This window comes from Lepisosteus platostomus, chromosome 6 (genome assembly GCF_059453375.1).
Source record: "Lepisosteus platostomus isolate fLepPlt1 chromosome 6, fLepPlt1.hap1, whole genome shotgun sequence".
Lineage (NCBI taxonomy): Eukaryota > Metazoa > Chordata > Actinopteri > Semionotiformes > Lepisosteidae > Lepisosteus > Lepisosteus platostomus.
This window is the reverse complement of record NC_142616.1, coordinates 27620213-27647039: the sequence shown is the minus strand read 5'-3', so window position 1 is coordinate 27647039 and position 26827 is coordinate 27620213. Positions and strand designations below refer to the sequence as shown.

General features: G+C 37.2%; 1 protein-coding gene across 1 annotated transcript in view; it reads right to left on the bottom strand.

Moving 5' to 3' along the window:
* Positions 1-11910, bottom strand: part of cpxm2 (carboxypeptidase X (M14 family), member 2) — a 66813-nt gene extending 54903 nt beyond the window's left edge. The window contains exons 1-2 of the mRNA XM_088635154.1: positions 11177-11910; positions 7868-7957 (exon numbers count right to left, since the gene is read on the bottom strand). Of these exons, the coding sequence (XP_088491280.1) occupies positions 7868-7957; positions 11177-11492 (406 nt within the window). The 5' untranslated portion in view covers positions 11493-11910. The remainder of the gene's footprint in view (positions 1-7867; positions 7958-11176) is intronic.
* Positions 11911-26827: the final 14917 nt, after the last annotated feature.

The window sequence follows — 26827 nt, the reverse complement described above, 5'->3', positions numbered from 1 at the left end:
CCCTAACGATTTTAAGCATCGAAGTATTTAACTAGCATGTGAAATAGCGTGTGAAAAAGTGGTAGTTTTAAGCTTTTCTGCCAATATAATATGGAATCGCGTATCTAAAGAATTTAATAACGGTATGATTATATTTGTGTACTGCGACAGGGCTGTGTAGGGCTGTTTCGCCTCCCTGTTCATGCGAGTTGTCTTGTAGCCTACTGGTCTATGTGCCTGACTAACAACGCACAGGTTGTGTGTTCGAATCCAGCTGGTGCTGGACTTTTCTTTTAACAAACATTTCTTCGAAAAAATAGAATAGCGATATTATGGACAATCAATTGACTTTTATATTTCAAAATATCGCAACATGATCGATTCTAAGTCATTTTTGATAACAATGAATAGTCACCTTCTTCCCTTCTGACAGCGGTTCCTGCTTCTATTGTGTGTGTGTGTGCAACAGAGTAAATTTTTATAGAGAAATGGAGGCTGGACAGTATGCGTTACAATATAAACATTTATATTGATTTAAATCGTGTTCTGATTTAAATCGCAAACGCGTGTTTAATTATGTGTTTTTTAATCATAATCAGGCTAATGCATTTCTACATTTCTACAAGACAGCTTGTGTTTAAATTGAGTGTAAGGTAATTTATGCTTCTAAAGTCATGGTCAGCATTTATTATTGTACTGTGCTGTAAACTTTTTCTTTTTGCCTAGTCACATTGTTTTATAGCGTTTTTATTGCGTTATTAAATCCGGTGGCGCTGTGTGTTAGTTTCCTGACTCCCATGTCACATGGTCTGTGATTGAATCCCATGGAACTATGACTTTATTTTTTAACAAACATTCTTTGAAAAAATGAAACGTTTCCCTTGGTCAGAGATTAAATAAAACCTCACTCACACCAAACAAATTTATATTTCTAAATATCACAACATGATCGAATTTAAGTCTTTTTAATAACAATAAATAGTCACCTATGCGTTACAAAATATACATTTATATTGATTTGAATCGCTGTCAGAAGGGAAGAAGGTGACTATTCATTGTTATCAAAAATGACTTAGAATCGATCATGTTGCGATATTTTGAAATATAAAAGTCAATTGATTGTCCATAATATCGCTATTCTATTTTTTCGAAGAAATGTTTGTTAAAAGAGAAGTCCAGCACCAGCTGGATTCGAACACACAACCTGTGCGTTGTTAGTCACGCACGTAGACCAGTAGGCTACAAGACAACTTGCATGAACAGGGAGGCGAAACAGCCCTACACAGCCCTGTCACAGTACACGAATATAATCATACCATTATTAAATTCTTTAGATACGCGATTCCATATTATATTCCCTATTAATCAAATTCTAAAAGTATGCTTGTTGACTCTGGTATCACGTTAGTTAAAGACTTCGAAGCTTAAAATGTTTAGGGAGAAATGGAATACTCGTGTGTATTTGTTTCTTTAAAGTACCAAGACCAGCTATATACTGTATGTTTATGTTCCAAAATTAATATCGTTTATGGCCTTCACACGCGTTACAGTATGCTCCTATTCTTTTTATGCTCAGCTACTAAGATTTCCCTTCAGTGGTAAAATTCAATATCTACAACGGGCACAGTAAAGACGTTTACAGTAAGTCTTTCTACGACAGACCAACCAATCACGTACCGCCTCATCTTGCGTCATGATACGCGACACCGCAGCCAATTACCTGCGGTACGTGTCTGTACCGCGCACTTTGAATGGCTGCATCTGTACACTTGTAACAAGATTGCAAAAAAAGATTTTAAAATTTGTCTACTAAAACGTCGATCAATAGGGGGTCTGCTGTAAAAGGCACAAGCTAATACTGCACAGTATGTGTGGCTAGTGTTAGAAGCAAGAGAAGCTTTACTGTACATCTGTGATCCATGCTCTGTACCAGGTTGCTGATGTTGTTTTGTGGATTTTTGCTCTTTTTGAGTTGTGGAGTCTGGATGAGCATGTCCCTGAGCCCTAGATTACACATGTTGCCCTAGAGCATCCTGCAAATGTTCAATGGCTCTGTATTGATACCTGTAAGTACAGCATCTGAAACACAACTGTCACATTCTCATTTCACAAATAGACGTGAATTCAACAGCAAGAGTGTTGTCCTGCTAGAAAACTGGCACATACAGACCTCGCCATTGTTTGGTCTATTGCACAAAACAATTAACATAAAGTTCCGTATATCTGCTCTACACTCACTGATGTCCATCAGAGTGGTCTACACAGAACTTTTTTTTATCTTTAAGGAGGACTTGGCTCCACTGTTGGCTCCACATAATTTTTAGTATCCAAGAAAATGTCCACTTTTCTTTTTCTTTAACTGAGGGTTTGGCAATAGAATGTAGAAGGTCAAGTAAATTTTCCCTAAAATATAATTAAACAAATTTCACTGAATATTTCATTGACCTTTTGCAGCAGTGAGGTATAACCTCAGCAATTCTGCTTGGCAAATGACTAATTTTAATACTTTAAAATACCATCATTAGTTGAAATGAGCCATTATTTCTCAACTGTAAAAATGCTGAAACTGAACTAAAGATCATTGCCATTTTATGCTCTAATATACACAACAGCACATTGTTTATTTAAAGTTTGCATAAGCAGTTAAGAGTACTGTAGATGTTTTCATTTTTAGGTGTGAAATGTTATTCTTTCTATTCAGGAAAAAGAAGCATTTCAGTTTGATCTGATACAGTATATGTAAATAAAGATCTCATATTAATCTAACAAAACATTTTTAACAAAGCATAGAAAGGAAATTATCCTTTATGTCATTAGCATGGGTCAATTTAGATGATTCATTTATGCTATTTAATACTTATTTATCAATTAATTCAATGACTGTAATAAAAAAAGAAACATAATTTAGTACTTTTCTCAAAGCCTGAGATGTCTTGTAAAAACACCGATCTGAGATACTTTTTATGTATCTTACACATATCCTACTGATATTTCAAGTAGTACATTGCTGTAAATAAATAAAAGAAGAACAGAATCAATCTTAGATAGGTTTAATGGTTTCGATTGCCCATTCTAAAACTGCGTTATTTCATTTCATGGTCCTTATTTAAGTCTGATGTTCCAAATTGGCTGGGGATTATTAAAAAACATGATCAAGAAATGCTGTTCTCACTTCTATTTTACTCCTCCACACTCTTTAATCAGTGTCACAAAGCCGGAAAATGACAGGCTATTACTATGGTAATTACTTATGGTCTGCTATTTTCAACGTATGTGCAATTAGACTATGATGAGAAAATTCAGTGCTGCATTAAGATAACATTTAGTTTAACTGGGAAATACTGTATCTTTGGATTGGAACACGATTTAAGTATTTACTCATCTAAAAAAATAATGAAACTGACTTTACTAATCAAACTAATAAAAAACAAAGTGCCTTTGTTGTCAAAATAGTCAAATATCAGCTAATAAACTATTCATTATCTTTATGCAGCCCAAGATTTTTGTTTAATGGCACATCTATGATAAGTGCTAAAAATATCTCTTTATTTTTCTAGATGCAACAATGGTATTGAAAATCCATTTGGGAGTTGTAGAAAAAAATCAGGTATAGTAAATATTTCCATGAGGGCAATTTGAAGAGGACAGCACAATTTGTTAATTCCAACTATTATCATACACTTAGCTTAGCTCTGTAGTGTGCTAAGACGAGGCCCGGTGCCCATGTTATCTGAGACGTGCTAAGTACAGAGTAAATATTGTCTGACCTCCATGTGAGGAAGAGTTTGGCTCCTTGGCATTGCTATATTTTCACAATCATTTGTTCCCTGCAGTACACCACTGCAATACAGACTTACTGACTTGAATGGGTCAAGTGGTTTGATTAAGGCCTTTTTGAAGGGTCACTGCCTGAAGGGGACTTCAAGACTCTCTAGCTCCTGTTGACTCACTCTGCCAGACCAAACAAACTTCGTTTCTATTGCTCGGTTTAATCAGACTCCCGGCAGGCAAATCTGTCCTTCTCTTTCCCAGGCTGCATTCACTTCCTCTCTCAGGCAAACAGCAGGGGCTGGGCCAGTGTGTGCTTCCAGGCAATTTGGCTGATACTTGGTTACAGCTGGCAACCAGCACTGGGACCAGTGTTGATTGCTGCTTCAAAATACCATGACTTGCAGTTTTGAATGTGGCAGTGACACAAGGCTTCACTAGTTGGAAACTGGAACTTTAGGTACATAAAGTAATTGTTCTTTACCACTTGTAACTCAGAACATATACAGTACCATGCACATGTAAGGATGATGCTGGTTCATGTTTCCTGGTCCCACATACTAAATGACCTAATAACTTACTGTACATCTACTACTAAAGAATCAATCTAAAACTAAAAGGTATGAATGTACAGCATAAATATTTATTTACTCCTTCTTGTGAAATGCACCATTTTGTGCATTTTTTTGTCTTTCTTGTGAAACAACCATTTTCGTGGCTAAATGACCAAACCAAAGATTTAACAATGTAATCTTTTCAAAATGATGATGGCTAACAGCTTTTCAATTGGATCTGCAAAAGGTTTTTTTTTTCAAACCACAGCTATTGGCGCTCACATTTCAGTTTGAGATTTCAAAGCAGGTATTTCCGTACAAGCATCAGTCTCTGTGCATATAGAATGGGCTGCACATGGTTCCCATTACAACACTGTCGCATGGCCAAGGCTACCCTCCCATGCACAGAGGAGCCATGGAGTTTAGAAAAAATAAAATTATTCCAAGACACCTTTTTTCATAAAAACAGACCTTATAGTCAGACGTTACCCTCAAAACTTCACAGGAAGCAATGAAAACCAAACAGCCTTGATGAGCCCGGAAGAGTTAAGGATATGTACAGAACACTGATTGCACTAATTTAAACTTATATAATCACCTATTGGGACAGGAGGGGTGTTATTAACAAATACCATTTGGTAATATACCTTTTAATTTTGAGACATTACCATAGACAGTAATTCCATACCTGGCATGCATAGTAGTGTTTTAAACATTAGGGTTTATATACTATACTCAGCAGTAAAGATCAAAAGGCAATTTGCAATAACTGTAATTCTTGACTTACCATTGAGAAGAGAGCTTGATGTTCATGTAGAATTAGCTTGTGAGTTATAGTTGTTTCCTGAATCAAGATCATCTGTGCCACACAGCACATTCTTCCCTATTTTATTTTCAAGCACAGTAGTAAGGCTAAAGCAGTGAAAATTTAGAAAATTACAGAAGGCGAGATGGCAAAGAATGCAACTCCAGGTTGCATGGGAATTGGAACAGAATGCTGCATGCACACTTGCCCAGTTATGTGCTTTGGAACTGGCAGGGCTGAACAGCATAGTGTGCCGGTTGTTCCTGGCTATTAAAATATGCTTTTGAAGAGCTTCCAGTTCTTGTAAAACTATAACCAATCATTTGGGGGAAGTAATTTTTTATTTGTGTGCATGACATCACCAGCAACAACCACCAAAAAATAATAGCAGTGGATATTTCTATCTAGACAACGCAGCACAATTATTTCACTCATCATTCAGTAGCCTTCATGTACATTGTAGATAGGCAGTAAATTAAAACTGACCTCAGGCATCATACAGTACAGGTAGAACAATGAGACAATAGGGAAGTTCTTCAGAAAAAGCATTATTTGCTTCATGCTGGTTTGAAACCCAATCAAAGTGGAAAAATGTAACCTGAAAATGCCCAAAGAATATCATTTCAAGACAAGGCATTGATTAAAAAAAAGGATACCTCACCCCCGTGCATTTACTGTTGATGTTTTTCTTTGGTTTGTACATTTGCCTTTACGATTATGTTTTTGTTTTTGTTTTGTTTTTTTATTGTGCCCCATTGTTAACAGAAGAGGAGCTTCCCATCAATGCAATTAATACAAATCAAGGGAGAAGGCAGAGACATGGAGACAGAGAGAGGAATTTCTGTCAGATTGGGATCATTAGTAGGGTTGATGGGAATGGCGGAGCAGTGGCTCTGTGGCTAAGGATCTGCGCCTGTGGCTAGAAGGTTGCCAGTTCAAATCCCGCAGCCGGCAGAGGAATCCTACTCCGTTGGGCTCCTGAGCAAGGCCCTTAACCCCAACTGCTCCAGGGGCACTGTACAATGGCAGACCCTGCTCTCTGACCCCAGATCCCTGTCTGTGTGTCTCAGGGAGAGCAAGCTGGGGTATGCAAAAAGATAATTCCTAATGTAAGAAATTGTAAAGGGTTAATAAAGTGATATTATTATTATTAACCAATCTGTTTTTTTCATATATCAGGAACATAGGAAAGACTACATATGAGATGATTGGGATTGTTAAATGAAGTCACTGACATTGAGCCTGTTAAGGTCAAAAGATGCTTCACCCTGTGAAATTACTCTATTTTACCCAGGCATGCATCACAAATTTACTTGAAATTGTTTTTTTTACCTAAGGGCACTCTGAAGACTAATGATACTGTGGTTTTCTGGGAAGATGTAGGTGTATATTGCCTGTGGATAAAAATAATATTAAGCATTGACTTATGTCAAAATGGCGTTATTCCAAAACAGAAAAATAATAGATCTTGTATAAAGCTTCACAAGCTTGAGGGATCAGCTCCATCTTGCAAGACCTCTAAACATATGAGCAGATAGTTTAAACATCAGTGAAAATAAGGAAAGGGCCTGACATGCTTTTAGTCTTGAAAATTAATACTTTGCAAATTAACGACTATCAGGAATTCTTATTCATTCAGTGTTCCATTTGAATAAGGATGTGACTCTCAAAAAATCCTTTTGCCCCAGCAATTGAACTTTGCTCAACTTGTGAGTGTCTAATTTATTTACTGTATACCTGCTATTGGCTGGCACTGAAACCAGTCTGGAAATCATAAACCATCAATGTAGCTGGGTAGCTGATATTCCACAGAATCAACATGCTGTTTTGTCCTTTCATCCTACTTAAAGATTTTCATTGTGGGATTAATATGGAAACCTGCTCTGGCAATATATCATCTGTCACCCGCAAAACTGCTTGCATTTCAAACAGCTTCAATGCATCTTTAGATATAAAAGGATTTTCCAATGTGCCCATCAGTGTGGGGGCATCACAAATTCTGTAGGCCTAAGGCTGGCATTTCAACTTTATCATCATCCCCATGGTAACAGCAGCAGCCAGCAGAGCCTGCTTTATCCCGAAGTAAAGGACACCACATTACTGCCTGTTATTCTTTTCAGCTGTTGCAATGCTATTGTCCAGTTGTCCAGCTTGTCGGGATATACTCTTGCCTTTTTTTTAGGATAGAATACCAGTCTACCAGGTACTTTTCAAAAGGGAACCTGTAGAAGATCATTTTTAAAAATAATAATGATAACAGTAGACCATAAGGAAAAAAGCTTATAACTGCACTTTCAAAAGCAATGTGTCTATTTGGACATTTCTTAGTTCCTGGAACAGACTTCAATGCTTATGCAATGATTGTTTTTCCATTTTAAGGGCTGCTTCTGTTTTTTACAGAAAGTTAGACATTTTTCTTTATGTAACTTTAAACGTTTTCTTGGTTCCCTCAGCCTATACAGTACATGCAGAGGTGCTGGCACATTTGGACAGACATTCCACATTTGGAGGAGAGCTGGAACTAAACACACAGTTGCACATTTCAACAGACTGGATCTCTTTAACAGTTAAGTTACAAATTGCTTACATTTTGAAAACACGGTCAAACGTATTTCTTTTTGTTTACCAGCATTTTCAATATTAAGTCAAGGACACAGAAGCATGCTAAAATGAAATATGAGAAAAAGTACTTGGGGGACCCGTGTTATATGACACATCCCATGTTCCTCTACAGAGTTACAGAAGTCTCCCCTTTACTTACGCTCTCTGACAGACTCATAGTTCCCTTCTCCTTCATTGCTGCCATTTGGAGTTTTCCAGCTTCCTTTTTTGTTCTTCTCAACCTTTTTTCCTGGAAAAATATTGAAAACAATAATAATGTTAAAAGGGCATTTCACATACTGTATATTGATATTATTTTATAATGATAAGTATGCAAAAAGCTATCCTTTACTACTTGGATAGCTTTTGCAAGAAGATGATAGTATTTGATGTGTATTCTGCAGAGAGCTTTTTGATTCGCTGTCCAGTGAAGTGGAGTCTTTCAGGTAGTGTGTTATCCAGGTTTTGACAAAGTAGCAAGAAATCAGCCCCTGACTGCACTGTTGTCTAAGCTGCACAACATCAATAAAGAACAAAGCTGTGCTAAAACTTTTAGTAGAGATTATTACACTGGAAAAGAAAAGTACATTCTTGACAGTTCCTATCATTATTTTGTAATGGTTTACAATTTGTCCTGCTGCTCAAAAGTGTTCTGCGATATTAGGAGCCACTTTAAACTCCTTTTTACATTTTAGTGCACTTCATCATGCCTTCTCTTTTCAAGATAGAGCAAGGCAATTACAGTGCTAGGAAAATCACTTGCTTAAGCTCTTTGTGCCAAACCCATCCTCAGGAAAACTATGAATCTAGGGGACTGTGTTCAGTGAACTAAAAATAGAGCACCCTATGAACTTTTTCTTCTGATTTTACTGGTGGATTCATGTAAAGGAAGAGTGTCTACTCTCCATCATCATGAGAAAAACATCCATAGAGGACTAAAGAAAGGTCAGAAGAATGGGAATTCATCCCTCTTGCCCACTTTAGAGAAAATCTATGTGTCCAGAAATAAGGCTTTTTTAACTTTTACCAGGCATCAGCATTACAGTTCTTCTTTTTTGTCAAACCCCAGATGTAAAGAAATACAGCATAAGTGCTGTGCAATAGCTTTCACAACACTAGAAATATCCTTGGCCAAAGATGGGACTTTCTATTTGCAAAAATGTAAACATGTTCCCCGTGATTTGCAGTGAGTAGATTCTGAATTCTGATTTTAATGTGAAACAGTCTTAGCAATTCAGTTTGCATATTTCACATTGATTTATTATCTTGCTCTTGGTTTTATTCTTTTTCTAAAGTTCTCTATTGGTTATTGTAATTTAAGTTGCGTATTTCCCATAAAAGATCATGTTAAACCCAACCAGCTTAACTGGTTCCTTGAAGTTAGTTGTTCTTATAGTTTCATACAGCCATTTATTGAAGGAAGCCAGGATATCAGCTTCAACAACATGTTTGTTTGCCTTTTTATTCCTTATCCACATCATGTAGAAGACTATTATGACGTGTCAACTTAAAACGTTTTCATTGATAGCTTCTTCGAGATCAGTGTATATCTCTTTATGTTTTTCCTCCTTTCTCTGCATCTCTACCAGGAGTTTTATCTGTTTTTTAACTATACCAGACTCAAGATCACAAATATTAAGGAACAGTATTTATACAGATCATTGTGATACTCACTAATGTACTATATGTTTCCTACCCTTTTATCAGTCCTAAATTCAAATAGATTAATTACCTCAAATGCCTACTGCCTACTGCCTACAATACTGTACATCAGGAGCCTACTTTTAGTCCTGTTTTCATTTTCTTGAGTACAGCTGAAATCACAGATGCATTTTGTGCCGGTAAAGTGAGTGTCTTGCCTTTGTAGATCATTATGGGGGTCAATCACCAAAGTGATTCAAAGGAAATGTCAAGGCAAAGCAATATTAAGTATTTAGTACAGGGTACTGGAAATTTAGCACTTCAAAATGTTCCACCTGTCTCCTATAGGTGATTCTTAGTGTGGCACATAATCGCAGCTGCATAAATAATCTCACTGTTACAATTTGCATTCCAGGGATCTTTCCCCTCTGACATGTTTGATATTATTGTGCTCCAGTCATACTTTCTGAGTCTCAGACATGTTCCTTCAAAACATGAATATCAGGTATGAGTATGAGTATGAGCACTAGCATCTTTTAGACTTGAAGGTTCATGTTTCCTTTTTGAAAAGTATTATACCTCATATACAGTATGTTTTGTAAACATTTCAGTTTGTTCCTGACCCATGCAATGTAGGTTGTAAATGCTGCTCCTCTTGTAAAGACCACCTGGTTTCTGACAGCATTTAAACATCATCCTCCAGTTTGTAATCTATAATGGGAGCATGCCCTTGTAAAAATACCATCAACACAGGAAGCTGTCCTCTGAATTGACCCCTGTCCCTCCTAGAAGGTCTAGTTTCCACAACTGCAGCCAAATGTGATCAACTGCAGACGTCTCTCTTTTTAAGCATGTGTTTCAGATTACTCTTCTGATTACATAATCTTTATGCAGATCAAAATTTTATTCCTGACATAGTAAATAACTGTGAAGAGATAATGTTGACAAGATTATTGCTTTATTTAATTTTTATGTGGTTGTTTGCTTTATTGAACAATGGAAAAAACACATTTAAAACACAAATTCCATTTCAAAATGTAAGAAAATGCACTATACTGTACATTCAAATAAGAAGCATGCCTAATTGCTGGGGTCTTTGAAAGAGTTTTTTAATCATCCTTTAATTCTTAACAGCAATATCATATCATAACACAGGTACAGTAATTAAGTTAAATTAATCTTTCTTGTAGTAGCTCCACATTGATCTATACATTGTTGAATATCTTTATAAAAGCATCCTATTTTGGATGATTAAACTATTGTATTTAAAATCTAAAAAACCTATTGTATGGCATTTTTACAGCAGGTATTGTAAATATAATTTCATTCAGCTACCGGAATATTGCAAATAATTATGACCTGGATATAAAGGCACTGATCCCCTACTGAAAAGAAAAGACTCTGGTGCTGCCCCCTAGTGCTTGATTTCCACTCAGTGCTCAAAGCTATATTTCTGTAGCTAATTAATGAACTGAAAACATAACAAGAAGAAAAGACTATCTTTAAAATAGTCTTGCCCAGATATAAATCCAAATTCAAGCTACACAAAAGCAAACCCTATAAAGTTAGGATAACAAATTACATAGCTACACATACATGCATAAAGCATGCATTGCTATTAATAAAATGGATCTTAACTTTTTAAAATAGATTTTATACTTTGTGTATTCGGAATAGACAAACAAACCTATTATAATAATACAGGAGATAAAAATCCATATGCATTATTGTATATACTGTATTCATATATTGAAACATTTCAATACATATAGACATAAAATCAATCCAAAATGAAAGTCAAAATTAAACTAACGTAAAGGAAAGGTACCTGATCTGGTCTCAGCAGCGGCTTTATCTGTTTGCTTCTCTTTCTCTTTTTTCCCGTTCTGTTCCTTCTTGCTGATTTTGGAAGTGCGGCGGTTCTCCCCTCCTGGCTCAGCCTCCACGGGCGTTTCAGTGTAGGGCACAGAATCATCGGGACCCGGGTCAGAGTAAAAGTGCTCCCTGTTGAGAATTTCCTGCAGGTAGTAATCCTCGTCTTCCGCCGGTATCCCATGGGTAACATCCAGGAGCAGCCCCAGCAGCCCAAACAGGGAGAGAGTGAGGAATGCAGAACAATCTCCTCTTTTCAGCAAAGAGAACATAATCACTAGGATCCTGTTACTCCAGAGGCTGTTACAGGCTGGCTAAAGTCAAGCAGCACAGTCAGCTGGGCTTGATAGGTCCCTCCTGGGTCACTGTCTGTCCCATCAGCTCCTGTACTGCTTCAGTTGTACTCCAGGACTGCAGTTTACAAACTTTCCTGAAAGCTCCAAGCAAGTGATGAATGCTCTAGAGCCAGGGGGTCCATGTGAATTCTTGCCGAGTAAAAAAAAAAAGAAAAAACAGAGCACAAGAGAGAGACAGACATGGTTGGGGAGGGGGGAGAGGGATTTTCTGATTTCGATGTTGGCAGGTGGTTCAGGCACTAAAGGTCTCTCAAAGAGGTTTACAGGGATTTTTTTTTTTATTTGGCAAGAACCAGAGGCTGGACACAATTGCTATAAACATAAGGTAATCAAAACCACATCTCACAGCACATACACTGCTACTTTGTTTTAAGAAAAAGAAGGGACAGTTTGGCAAGAAAGGCTTCCAACTACACCCCCCTGCTCCAAGCCTCAGGTCCATAACAGTTGAAATAAGAGGAAAAGTCTTATTTTATTGCAGGGGAAATATTTCAAACTTATAAACCATTCAAAGTTTTACTGTAGTTTTTTAAAATTTAATTTAGATTCACCTGTTGTTCATTCCAGTATCTTGTTGAAGTTTTTTTACTTAGTTAACAGACCGGTTTTGTGATAGCAGAGTTGGTCATAAAGCTGACCTACAGTACCATAATAATATTATTAATATACAAAAAGCTTTATTAACTTCATACTGACATGGGCGACAAAGCCTATGATTCTGAAAAGCTACTGCTACCCAGCAAAATACTCAACAAAGCAAGGATAAATTGTTTGCTACTACATACAGTACATAGTTTGTAAAAGCTACTTAGAAAATCGGTTTTAATCTTCCTGACATGGCATTTGCTTGCTAGAACATTCCAAAGCACTGTCTTGAGCCGCAACGGTAAGTTTCTTCATTAGCAAGCTGCTGCAGTTGTGCGAAACTTTCCTTTGTGGCATCCAGGCAGCTTGGAGGAATCAGACATGTTTGAACAGAGAGGATGAGGGCTGCCCCTGCTGCACTCTGTCAGGACCCATCACAATCACATGGGACTGCTGCTCCCAGCAACGAAACAGCCTCTGCCAACAGCGCACAACGCACAGCATGGGCAACTGATGATTTCACCAGAGATGACGTCAGAGATTTCAAAGAGAAAACTGGCATCTTTGCTTAACCCTTGATTCTTTTTTTTTCTTATTTGATCTATTCTGAATTTTAAATTATTATGGAGGTCTTTCAATAAATATGGTTAGATGAACTTCCATTGTAATTTGTCTTTGGGCAAAGCTTCAGGTGTCATAACCAATAAAAAGGCCATGGTACATACATTACCTTTCTGTGAAGTCTGCTTTTTTATATATTTCACAAACAACTTCCAGCACACATCCCACTACAACACCATATGCATTGAATCATAGCATAATAGAAATCTGTTCTATCCGCTCCTTAATTCAAGGCCTAATTACATGTCACCTATCAACTGAAAATTGTCCAGATACAATACAATACATAAGAGGCAGGGGAGGTGGAACTCACTGGGAGCCAGGTCTGGATTATAAGCCTGTGAGATCCACCATCTCCCATATGTAACACTCTGAACACACTCAGTTCGGCCAACAATGTACAGTGGTATCACACACAAAGTTGATACCCTGATACAGCAACACAGGGAATTATTGACGAATAAACTCCCTCAACTTTAAGCACTCATTGCTTAGACAAACCAAAGCCAACTTGAAAGCAATGGCAGCCATGTTGCAGTTTTGTGGATTCATGACAAAGCACAGTATTTATGGTACAGTGCTCTACGTAGTCCAACCCACTAAGGTACAGTAACTCGTTTTTAAATTCCCTGTGACCTCTTGTTTGTGATTTGCCCGTGAATCTGAAGAACACCATTGGCGTTACGAGTCGGTGGAATCACGAAACAGATCCCTATGCAGAGTTTAGAGAGAACGTATTCAAAACCCAAGTAGATATTTCCGGGTATAGATGCAGAAGACGAAAAGCCAACAAGTACACGAATCAGGAAAAAATACAAACTCAAACAAGAAGTTGACCTCAAAACCCAAATACTACCCAGTGATATAAGTGCTCCGCGCACTTAAGTATTCCAAGACTGGAGGTGTGGTGGAGAACAGGGACGATGAGTGGTTAGGTGATAAGCCGGGAAGAACGCCTTCTTAAAGGGGCCGTTGTTGAACTACGGGAGATCGTGACAATTGGGTTGACTTTGTTACTGCCTTTGAGGATTTTGTCTTAAACCAGATCCCATTGGATGTTTCTGGGTTCATGAGTAAAAGATTCAGTTCTGTTTTTCTGTGCAGTACATTCCTTTAAGCCAGGGAAAGCTTTTCTCTTAACTGATCCAAGAGCAGTGATGTATCTTGTATTGTATCATGATGCCAAAATTCACCTGCGCACTGTACAACTTTAAAACCCTTTAACTTAAATTCTGCGCTTTTAACTATAATCTTAACATTATGTTTTTTTTATCGCATACCTATGTTGAATTTTGTGTTTTTATTTTGTTTGCTGCTTCAATAATGTTTGCTAAACTTCGTTTTTGTATGGAAATAGACTAGTAGACTTACTGTGCCACAATCAAATCATTTATATAATTTAGGGGGAGCAGTGGTCCTAATTGAGACCCTACAGTGTGTAGCACCGGATTCAGTGGCCAATGTGAGCACCTTCTGTTACTCAACCAATCACAGCACTACAATTTGAACATTTGCCCTCTATCTGCCCTCTGTCTTCTATCCATTAGCCAGTTCTCTATCTAAATACCGTACATACATTACATTGGAAGCATTAATTCAATTTAAGAATCAATCTTTAAGAGAGACTTTATACAAATATTTTAAGTTCTTAAAAATCTAAGTATATCCTATGCTTACATGCATATGTTTATATTCATTACTGCTGTTCATCGTTCAATGAACTCAAACAAGCTATTTAAGCAAAAGACCTCTCTTTCCTACTGTAATTTTTGTAACATTCCATGTTGACTATCCCTAAGAATTCAATTACTTTCCAGATAGTATAGTCCTCTCAATACAGTCCAGTTCCATAACCTTATACTGTATGTAAGAGAAACAAGACATTTGTTTATAATTACACAGTTAAATTGTATCACCCATTTTTATTAAATGTATGTCAGTAATTTTCCAGTGAATGTGTCTTATTCCTGTCTTTAGCGACTGTTGAAAGAGTTGTATAAATGGCCGCTGCTCCTTTGCTTTAGTACAGTAGGTAGAAATCCTTTAGGCACTAGATGCTTGTTTATGCTAAGTGCTTCTTTAACTTTCAACTTTTCAACTTTCCCCATTGCTATCACTTCACTTCGTCCTTTGCTATCTTTCCCTTTTGCGATTTGAAACCATGTATTAAACCTTACTTCTAAAAGCACTCCAGTATGCAGGTGCATTGTAATTAAGGGAACATAACTAAATGTTAACTACAAACTAATATTACTGTAGGTTCTCACTAAATGAATGTGCCATTATGTTTGAATTACACACATTTTAGGCATGACTACAAATACTAGTTTGAAACAAAATCATATAGTATTCTCTTCTGAATTCTTCTTTATAATCTAAGGGGAAAATATTCAAGTCTTGAAGTTATTTCAAAGACACAAAAATTACCCATTTCTATTTTCCTATAGTTCAAGCATCTACATTATGTTAGTGTGCCGTTAAAATAGTAAATGATTATTGTATCCCTTGGCAAATTCAAAGGAACATTCCAGAATTTCCTCCCCACCAAGAGTTCTGGAACTCTTATTCTGAGGTAAAGGCTGGGACAGCCAAGGATTCATCAGGGGCGAGGAAAGAATCCACTACATAGCCATGCATGAATAGCAAGAGCTTCTGACATTCAACCAGCATACAGTATAATAAGAAAAGAAGACTCATGGGTAAAACTTACTAACAGCTATATGGTGGTCGCCCACAGATTCAAAAACTGCAGAGCAGGTTTTGAAATATGATTTATATTATTGCTTTAGTGCACTCTTTGTAGAGTCTTACATCTAGTCATATATATATACAGTATACTGTATATGATTTATGGATATACACTTTATATAAATGTCAGTTATAAATTGGTCTTACACCCACACACTCTGAGGTGTCATCTGAAGATAGTAGCATTGGAAGTACAGTAAGCAGCATTGGACTCGGTGGCCGGTGTGGGAGGACTGTTCTAGGTAGGAGGACAGCTGCTGCTCACTGGAGCAATGCCATGAGCCGTGAAAGCCCAGGGATTCATTACATTAGTACTGTGATTTAAAATGTTACAGAGCTCATGTGTTCATTTTTTTCCATGTAAGTTTGCAAGCCTTCCAAGAAAAGAAAACTGAATTGTATACATGACGTTTCCAAGAAAATGGATAAATGGGGAGAGTTGTTTTTAAAAAGTTATCCTTTGAAATTACAAGTTACTTGTGTAATTACTTCTTAAACTTAATTAGACAGTTACACATTACTTTTAAGAAGTAATGTATTCCTTTAACTTTGCACCTTATTCAGAACACTATACCTGTAACTGATCACTTTTGAAAAAGATTTCCTCTCAACCTCTTTATATACATCTGCTGATCCTCACCTAAGGTACGTTGGCTATTGCTGTTGTCCAGAAATGATTGTGGTTCATCAGGCATTTTGACCCTTATCCACCCTCCAGCTGGCAGGTAAGCAGTGATGGCCAGTAACAGCTCGTCTGCTCCAGGCCTCCAGCTTAACTCCTCCCTCCTGTTCCAGAGCCAACATAAGGCTCTCTCCACTGTCTCTCCCAGCCTTTGTTCTGCTGTCTTTCCGTCCCTCTCAGTCAGCCCCAGAGATGTCAGCATTTTCCACACTGGCTGTACGAAGAGACCTTGCAACCAACCACCACTGGGAACAATTAAGATACCCACCCTTTTCCTTTAAAAGCTTGCACCATGTCTTCATATTTGGCACTTTTCCACTCGAAGGCCTCCTTGCATCCTTCCTTCCATGTCTCTGTTAGCTCAATGAAGACAGTCTTTCTCGCTTCTGGGCACCACATCACCACATCTGGCCTTAGGGATGTTTAAACAACTTTAGAAAACTGCAGCCTTCCTCCAAGGTCCACCAAAGTGGAGTTGTATGCAGGAAAGAATCCTTTGGTATTAGTTGACATAGTCAGCTTCTCTCCCTCACTGAATGCCACTTTATTTTTAAATCCTCAATGAGGTTGCTATGTCTTCTCTCACAGTACAATGGAAGGTTAATACACTTACTACACCAGCAGCCATATCACCTTGCAACTCACAACTGGCAACCCACTAGAGCTAAGCAGGTGTGAGCCTGGTCAGTACCTGGGTGGGAGACCTCCTGGGAAAAACTAAAGTTTCTGCTGGAAGAGGTGTTAGTGGGGCCAGCAGGGGGTGCTCACCCTGCGGTCTGTGTGGGTCCTAATGCCCCAGTATAGTGACGGGGACACTATACTGTAAACAAGCGCCGTCCTTTGGATGAGACGTAAAACCGAGGTCCTGACTCTCTGTGGTAATTAAAAATCCCAGGGCGTTTCTTGAAAAGAGTAGGGGTGTAACCCCAGCGTCCTGGCCAAATTTCCCATTGGCCCTTACCAATCATGGCCTCCTAATAATCCCTATCTCTGAATTGGCTTCATTACTCTGCTCTCCTCCCCACTGATAGCTGGTGTGTGGTGAGCATTTTGGCGCACGATTCTGCCGTTGCATCATCCAGGTGAATGCTGCACATTGGTGGTGGTGGAGGGGAGTCCCCATTACCTGTGAAGTGCTTTGAGTGGAGTGTCCAGAAAAGCGCTATATAAGTGTAAGCAATTATTATAATTATTCTTACACTAACATACTCTATAACTTGATAAAGTAACATTTTGGAACAGAAGTAAAAAATGGTAACTTTGGAGATGAAATGTGAATGAACAGAAGAGATAGAGAGATATGCCACTCAAAATCAAGGCAGAGGAACAGAAGGAAATAGGACCATTGATCACGAGCCTGAGACAACAGGTCTCCAGAATGAGACGGGCTAAGAATACAAGAAAGGCATAGCAAAAAAGGGAGAGGGAGAGAGTGCATTTCATAAAGGATCCATTCAGGTTTGCTAAAACCTTTTTATAGACATACAGGGATATCCAAAGACATGATGTTTTAGACAAGAACCCAAGAAGCAGCACAGTAAAAACACCAACAAAGTAGCTTAACATCACTGAACCAACCTGGAAAGAAGTCCAAGAGATGACAAAGGTTAAGAAGGCAAGATCAGGGTCAGCTCCAGGCCCGTTGAATCCCCTATAAGGTGCTGCCCAAAGTGGCTTAGAAAGGTTGTGGAAATTATTCCAGGTAATATGGAAGAAGGCGTCCATCCCATTAAGATGAAAGAGGGCGGAGAGCTACTTTGCTCCCAAGGAGAACTCTTCTGCTATTGGCCAGTTCAGAGTGATCTCACTTCTATTTGTGGAGGGGAAGATTTTCTTCTCTGTGTTCGCCACAAGGTTGATAATATACATTACAGAGAACAAATATGTTGACACATCTATAAAGAAAGGGGGGATCCCAAGCTATTAAGGATGCTTGGAACATACTGGGATCCTAAACCAGATTATCCAACAGGTGAAGAAATAACTCAATTTATTCCAGACCATTAAACATACATTTTTTTAAAGTTGTACTGTACATTCTAGTACATCACCATACATACTGAGTACTTTACATTCTGGAATATTGAATATTGTAGTCAAATAATTTAAAATGAAAGTATCACGATTCTGTAAATTTCTATTACTGATAAATTTTAAATGCCCAACTTTCCTTTAAACAACTTGAGTACCATAAGAAAACACAAAAAATTTTAGAAAAGCCAAAAAAAAATGACATTACTTTACTAAGTATAATACTTGATTTCTTTAGGACTGTGCAATATAATATCCCATATGTAAAGTAAATCACCATGGCTTTCTATAAGATTCCAAAGAAAATGTCACTAAATTCTACACAATGTTCTTTGCTTCAAATGGTGCATAGAAGTTGTTCAGCACATCTGGGAGGGAGGCATCATGGTCACTGACACATGGGGTAGTCCTGTAATCAGTAATGGTCTGGATGCCCTGCCACATGCGCCGCATGTCTCTGGTGTCCAGGAAGTGGCCATGGATTTTGTGTGCATAGGTGTGCTTTGCCTCCCTGATGGAATGGGACAGGTTGGCCCGTGTAATACAAATACAAACACAGGTACATAATACAAATACATTGCATTATGTATTTACTTGTAATTTACCCTATCTTCACTTTGCACTATGTGTATCCTGTCTACAATGTCTATGTCAGTGTCATGTATGTCCTGCCTGTATTTGCACCGTGGATCAGGAGGAACAAGATTTCATTCCACTGGATGCGGCTGGAATGATAAATAAACATGAACTTGAACTTGAACTTGCATGTAGTTTCAAAGATGTATGAATTTTAAAGTTGAAGTTGTTTCAAAACTTCTAATTTTAACAACATTGTGCCACTGCCTTTGTGTATTTCATATGTTGCCGTTATTACATAACTAAATGAAAATGTACTGTAGATGTCATTGACATTTGTACATTGGACTGCCCTGGAGAGCTAACATTCTCATTTATAAGCCCTGCTTTAATAAATTGCTTGAAATACATGTCAATGAATTATTAAACAAAAACATAAACAAGGAGGTCTCAGTACTATAAAGCTACTGTACTGTACAAAGCCACAGTACTTTTTTTTAGGTAAACATCTTATTAGTTCCAGATGTTACAAGTTTGACTACATGGCAATCATGATATAAAATGGAAAATGGTTTTGAAATTAAATTCCAACAGTATAGTAAATGGTATGCCTGACATACTTTGCAACAGGTGTTATTCCAATCACAGAAATCTGAAGAAACTAATAAACAAGACTTTTCAGAGGGAAAATGCTTAAGAAGACTTTACATTTATTATTTTTAAAATACACAGTCCTTTGAGTTGCAATACAAACAATTTACAGTAATTGTTATTTCACAGTGAATATTTTTAAACAGAACATGAATGTTTAAACTAAACATTCTTCTTATGGGTGAAGTTAAATGTCAGCAAAAACTGCAAAGAGAAATCCAAAACTAAAATATTTTGACTGCACAAGCACTTCTTGCTTGAGGAATTTAAATTAGCGCAGACAAACAAAAATCTTTTAAAAAGTCACACAATTAGTGGAATAGCTTCTATCTGTGTAATACTTGATCTTGGGACTCATGTACAGTACCTGAACAAGGTTCCTGTCAGGTAGTGAATTTCAAGCAAAGACTCAACAATGGAGGAGCTTTCAAAACAATTTGAATAGGGGTGTTACCCCAGTGTCCTGGCCAAATTTCCCACTGGTCTTTACCAATCATGGCCTCCTAATAATTCCTATTTATGAATTTGCTTCATTACTTTTACTGATAGCTGAGTGTGTAGTGAGTGTACTGGCACACACTGACTGCTGTTGCGTTATCCAGTTGAGGCTACACATTGGTTGGGTAGGGGAGTCCCTTTTATCTGTAAAGCACTTTGAGTGGAGTGTTGTGTAAGTTTAAAGAATTATTATTATTATTATTATTATTATTATTATTATTATTATTATTATTATTAAAAATGGAGGGAGTTTTAGAGCCAAACACATTTTCCAGTATTTCCAACCAGATTCCTAATATTGTCCACCCTAGTATACTCAGAATTGTATTTTAAAATATATTTTTTAAAGAAATGGTGGTTAGACCAAATCTTCCAGGGACAAAACCCTCCACAGCTGAATCTGACCTTTAAACTGATGTTAAATATGAGACAATCTTTAGTTTGGCCACAAACAGAATACATCCACATTACCCAGACTGACAAACTTAGACTGAGGAATTTAAATGAAACAAATATGTAAAATCAAGACTTCTTTCCCTAGATTTATATTAATTCCCTTCAGTGCTCGATACCCGATTATTAGGGAGGAACTGCAAGATGTACTGTAGATCAGCAGTACGGCTGTAACTCATTCTCTCCTGTCTTTGACTTTGTCTAGCTCTCCTGCTACAATGCTCTCATTCCTTGACATCTTTTTAAAGAGCACTGGTTTCAAGGGATGGCTGGGGAATTTCCATGGAAATTATAGCTTCATAAGTTGTGGAGTCATCTGCTTTCCATTCAGTTGGAGTATTTTCTAGTTAGACTTCTTATCTAGTCAAATGCCTCACTGGTTAAACACACTCCAACCTCAGCAGCCAGAGATGCTGTCCAAGAAAAGAGGTAAACAGTAACCACCCTGTACATCCATATTACCTACACCCCACTCATGTAACTATAAAAATATGGTATACTGTATATAGAGAGAGAATTCTATATATAAAGAAGAGCTTGAAGACAACCCTGCAGATAAAATATCAATGTCAGAGTTCTTTGTCACTGATTTGTCACAAACTTTGCTGGAGGATTAATGTCCCCAACACGACAAAAGACAAAGTATTACCTCCTATAGTCTGTGCAAACACCTCAGGTGAAAACATCCCCAAGTCTTTGTACACTGTACATTGTACATTGTACACTTTGTACAATGACAGTACAATACGGATGATCAAAGGATTGTTAATATACTGTAAGTTGTATACTTACAAATAATATAGTTGCTTATTATGACAAAGAATGCAGAAATACCGATTATACCCCCCATGTACATCAGTAGTTATGTCCTGTAACTTGCCATTTTGTAATATCACTTTAGAACAAAGCCAATCGGAATTACAAGGAATTTCATAGCCTACCTTGGTTCTGGTTTATGAAGTGTCTTGCTTAGAAGCTCTGTTTGTTGTACAGTGTGTGTTACTACAGGTGTGTCTTGAAGATTACAGGGGTTTTACATCTGGTGTTTGTCAGAGACGGGGTCATTAATTCATATAACTGAGACACAGCAGCAAAGCATGGCCAGTAGATCTCACTAGAGCACGAAATTACGCAAAACAGACTCAACATTAGAAGGACATAAAGTACTACGCATGTGCAATTAAAATAATGTCACCAAATTAAACAGAACATGCATATAACTTTACTAATGAGCTACCTCCTATAACTACCTGCTATAATACCAAAACCTTTGAGTTTCAATCTTATGTCTGAGTTATCACTTGGCCTTATCAAGTTGTCATTAGCATTTCTAATTAGGTGCTACTGTATTTGAGGTATATTTTAAACTAAGATATGTGAGTGATACAGTACATTTTTTAATGTAGTGCTAAATGAAATGAAATAAAACAAAAGTCATTTCACTAATGTTACATAAGAAGAAAGAGGAACCAGTAACCTACAGTAAGTCAACTTTATCACTTTATCACTTTATTTACTTTATCACATAGCTGAGTGAGCTTTTCTAGAGGTGGAGATTTCCGTTGTACAATTTGTTGCATGAAACTGAAGCACAAGAAACTGAAGTAAAATAACCATTCACCATAATATAATATATTATATATATATATTATATACTGTATACTGTATATGAAGTATACACATACAGCATACAATCATTTTATCTGGAGCCTGGTGAAGATTATTTTCCCTTTCCTCATTAATTTTAAAAAGTAACTCCTTAACCAAGTAATTTATAGCTATAATTGTTTTTAAAGGTACCGATATTAAATACTATTCATAATAGATGAAGAGGACATTTGTATTTTATACAGTAAAAATACCAAGTTATTCATACAGTTTTAATATCCACGTCATGCATTATTGGGTTATCAGGGGTATATACACTGTAAATGAATTTGCAGTCCCTGAACTAAAATTCTACTGTGTGTACTGGCTACCCATTCCTAAATGTTTGAGGTTATGCTATATTGGTGTTCTCAATCTGTTCACATTCTGTAAATAATTGTGGTTGGCTGTAATCTTTATGACATAGTTTAGAGGAAAAAAGACACATGATATATATTAATGTGATGCATGAGAGGAGCCTGAACAAGTATTTATTTGCCAGAGTTATGGAGTTAATTAAAATACAAGCATCCTTCAGTTTTTTTCTCTCCTTTTAATCCTGTCCTTCACATTTTGAGCATACCAGTTTGTAGCTGTCAGTGCATACCCTTAGGTATTAGAAAGTCCATATTAATAAATACAAAAGTGCATGTAATTACACGTTTTCTTCGTGTGATATACTGTATAATGTGTAACTCTAATGTGAGAAATGGCAGAAAATAAGACAGGCAAAATTAGAAGAAGTTATTTAGTTATTAAGATTTTTTTTAATTCTGTATTGAATGTGTGGTATTACATGTATATTACAGTTATTGTGTGTGCAAAAGCATTGCCATATTTATATTTAAAATACAAATGTTTGCAATGGATGTGATAATTAAATGACCAGAAAGCTGACCTTAATACATTTTAAGGTATTTCTTCTAAATATCTTACAGTAAATTGAGAATAGTAGACAGTTTTACAGTTCATTGCACCAGGTTTTCACAAATTTGTGCTTGTTTATCACATTACTCCACATTTCACTAATGTTCTGGTACTATACAGTATATTCATTTCTTAATATTTAGAAATTAGGTCTATTATTTTTGGATCTGTTTGTAAAATTATCCATTTCTTTTTAGAATTAGTGTTACCTCTACTGCAATATATTTGGTTGTTCTGTGTACTGCAATAGATCTTTTTCACCCTGTATTACTACAACACAGTAAATGGAAGTCTTCTGTTGTGCCCCTTCCTATTGAGACAAACAGAGATTGTTCTGGAATGGGATATTTGTTTTCACTGGCCAAGATGGCAATCATGACATACCTATTGCCTCCTGTCTATCTGTAACATCAATGCAATACAGTCCTGTTGCGTATTACAGCCAGGAATTTTTATAGGTGGAATGATTCGCTTAAGCTACTATGGCTTGTATAAGCAGTGTTAGTAAAAAAGTTCCATCTCAGAAGGAGCAGATTAGCTTTAAAAAATAAATCCAGACTAAAAGCAATTACTATGTTTTCACTAAGTTCACGTAAAAGGGCTCAAGGCCTCACTCCTCCAGATTGTGTCGTCCTCATAGGGTCTGGAAAGAACTGTTTCGTTACATAAACCTTACAAACGTCACTACTGAATATATTTGGATCATAATTAATAGCTTTTAATGATTGATCATGTTGATGTCATGCTCCAGGGTTGTTTAGAGCCTTCGAATTCCTAGTGTCAGAGGACTGCATTTGATATCTGTTTGGGCTGAACAAATGACATTAGGATTTTATGTTTCCTTCATAAAATGGAGATAAAGATGCTGGTTCCAAACCTGCATCCAGCCACACAGTCGACATAAAGCATGTGGTCCATGATGACTTCTATGGCATTGTATGTATGAGCAGAAAAAAAATAGTCTATTTTTTATCATTAGGAGAAGGATCACAGGCACGACCATAGGCAGAACAATGAGAATGGAATGACTTGGATCATCTGCTTTGCATTAGAGATGATTAATTCTTTCTGCATAGTTTTCTGTAAACAGGGGACCTAAAGCCTGGAAAATGTTTTATTGCTGTTGGTCAGAAGACACTCAAGTGCACCATGAATTTCAGCTTCTCTTCTAAAAATCAACATGGTGCTCTCAGATTTACCACACTACTGCAAACCCCTCTGTGAAGTGGAAAACAATCCTGTGCAGTCACTCTTTTGCTCTCATTTTCAAGGGGAAGAAACAAAGCTAGCCAGCTAATTAAATGGTTTTACTAGAGAGTAAAGCTAATGTAACAGTTTTAAAATACACAACATCTGCATCTGCTTTGTTAACAGGGCAAATAACAGAAGAATAGAAGAAACTAATTTTCTATGAGTTAAGGATGAGATTTAAACTGTCACGATTATAGTCCCTCCTCCTTAAGGGTGCTACGGCTCTTTCATTTCGGACTTGATTTTGTGCACCTGTCCCCTGTTTCCGCCCGTTCCCAGTCCACCTTAAAAGCCAGGTGCTGACGTCAATCTGGGCTCTGCATCTGATCTCAGTATCGTGCGAGTCCAGGACCTGGAAGCGCCTGATCCTGTTAAGGTTTTATTCTCTGTTCCTGTTCCCTTTCTGCCGGTTCCGACCCGGTTCTAGTTTTTATCTCATCTGTTTTTGGATGGACCCACCCGGCTTTGGAGTTTGCTCGTGTTTGAATTCCCCCTTTGGATTACCACTGGATTGTTTGCCCCGGACTCACCCCCCTGATCACCAGCGCACCAAGGACACGCCCCCTGTTTTGATCCCCGTATTCCTGCATGACTTTTTTCCTAGTGTTTCCTCACTCCTCTAGATTGTGTCGTCCTCATAGGGTCTGGAAAGAACTGTTTCGTTACATAAACCTTACAAACTTCACTACTGAATATATTTGGATCATAATTAATAGCTTTTAATGATTGATCTCTCAATTGGAAATTTCACATGTAATGTTAATGGGTGCTAATAAAATAAGATTTCCAATGACGTACAGTAGAAGTAATATTTGCTGCCATGATACCAAGCACTCTTGGTATTACTTAAGGCTACCTCACAGATCAGTGATGTACAGTAGTGATAAGACTTTTCTCTTGAGCTAAATATTCACTTTTCTTTTCGGTTCTGTCCTGTTTTCTTTTTTCAAAATGCACCACATCCCATTTTCATTCCTGTTTATTTCCTCTTACAAGGTCTCCCTTTCACTGATTTGACTCATAAAGTCGCGTCAGCAAGTTTACAAGGATTAAGTACAATTTGAATTCCATCCTGAAAAGTAGAAGGCAGAAAAATTAACTTTTGGCTATGGAAGGTACAGTATCATGCTGACTGGCAAGATTTTGGTGTGTTTTGGCTAACAATACCCATAATGACAACAAAAAAATAAAAATGTCTCCAAACCTGTTAGCTGAATAGGCACTGGCCAAATTATGAGTGAGAAGAATCCAAAGGCAGGGGGTTGTAATAATGTAAAAGTGTGAACAAGCTGCTGTACTTCAATGTCCCTTGCAATGCCAGGTCTCTCTCCAGCTAAAACTAGTATAACTCATGGCATTATGTTTGACATTTCTTAAATAACACTTAGCTAACACATTCAAGAAAACTCCAAGCCAGAGAGAGAAACTTGGTGTAAGAATGAAGTACAGTAAATGTAAAAGGGTTTTTTGCACTTGGACTTGATGTTATAAATTACTGCATTAACTCCGTTAATTTGGAAAGATTTCTTTTGAGTGACCATGGAAACAAGTTAAGGCATGGCTAATTTCCTTGTTCCCCTGGTGCCTGCCACAACAGATACATTCAAAGGATCTTTTTGTACTTTGCCAGCCGGGTTTGGCATATCCTACTTTTGGAAAATAGGATGAGTAATGACCTGCAGTGTCAGCCAACCAAATAAATATGGCACTGTGATGCCAATAAATTTAGAACACCCTTACAAGTGTCATTTTTCTTGTTAGTGGCTGCTGTAAAAACGCATCTGTGCATTAAAGAATAAGCAGGAGTAAATCAGGCTGTGGTGTCTATCGTGATGGTATAAATCAAAGCTGAAACAGGACAAAATGATTCAAACCCTTTCGGATCACTTGGACCTGAGTTACTTCCCCAAGAAGCTCATGCATCATTTGATGCTGTCTTATCCTTTTTATTCTCATAATGCTTTGCCCAGGAACAGGACAGACATTTGGTTTATCCCTGTTCTGCTTGGTGGAAACCCTGGCATATTTCATTCTGTTGATTTTAAATAATATCTGAAACATGCAGGAGGAAGAGAACACTTATTTTTATTGCTCTGTAAGGAGGCACTTAACGCATGAAACCATTTATAGTCTGAAAATTCCTGCAACCCATTTCCTTAAGAAATTTTAGAATCGTCCTTGGGTTTTATATGGGGTTATTAGACAGAAGTTTGGGAGGAAGTCAAATTGTCATCTCACATTTCTGTTCTCTTATATATAATACTCACCTGCTGTGCATATTTTCTAGCACCTCCCCCACACACACATTCACAAATGCAGCAGTCTCCCTGGTTCATTCCTCATAACTAGAGGTACAACTCGAACATTTCTTAACCAGGTTTTACACAACTGACTTTACACAAACACTTAATTAAGTACAACATCCCTTAATATCCGTTGTCTCCTCCGACTAGAGAAGAAAAGATATTAACAGTTTCAGTTTATAATTTTTGTTCATTACAAAATTGAACGATGTCTTAGAAATGGCAAGGGTTTTTTAATTTAGGATCAAATTGAGTCATTAATCAGATCATTAAGAAGA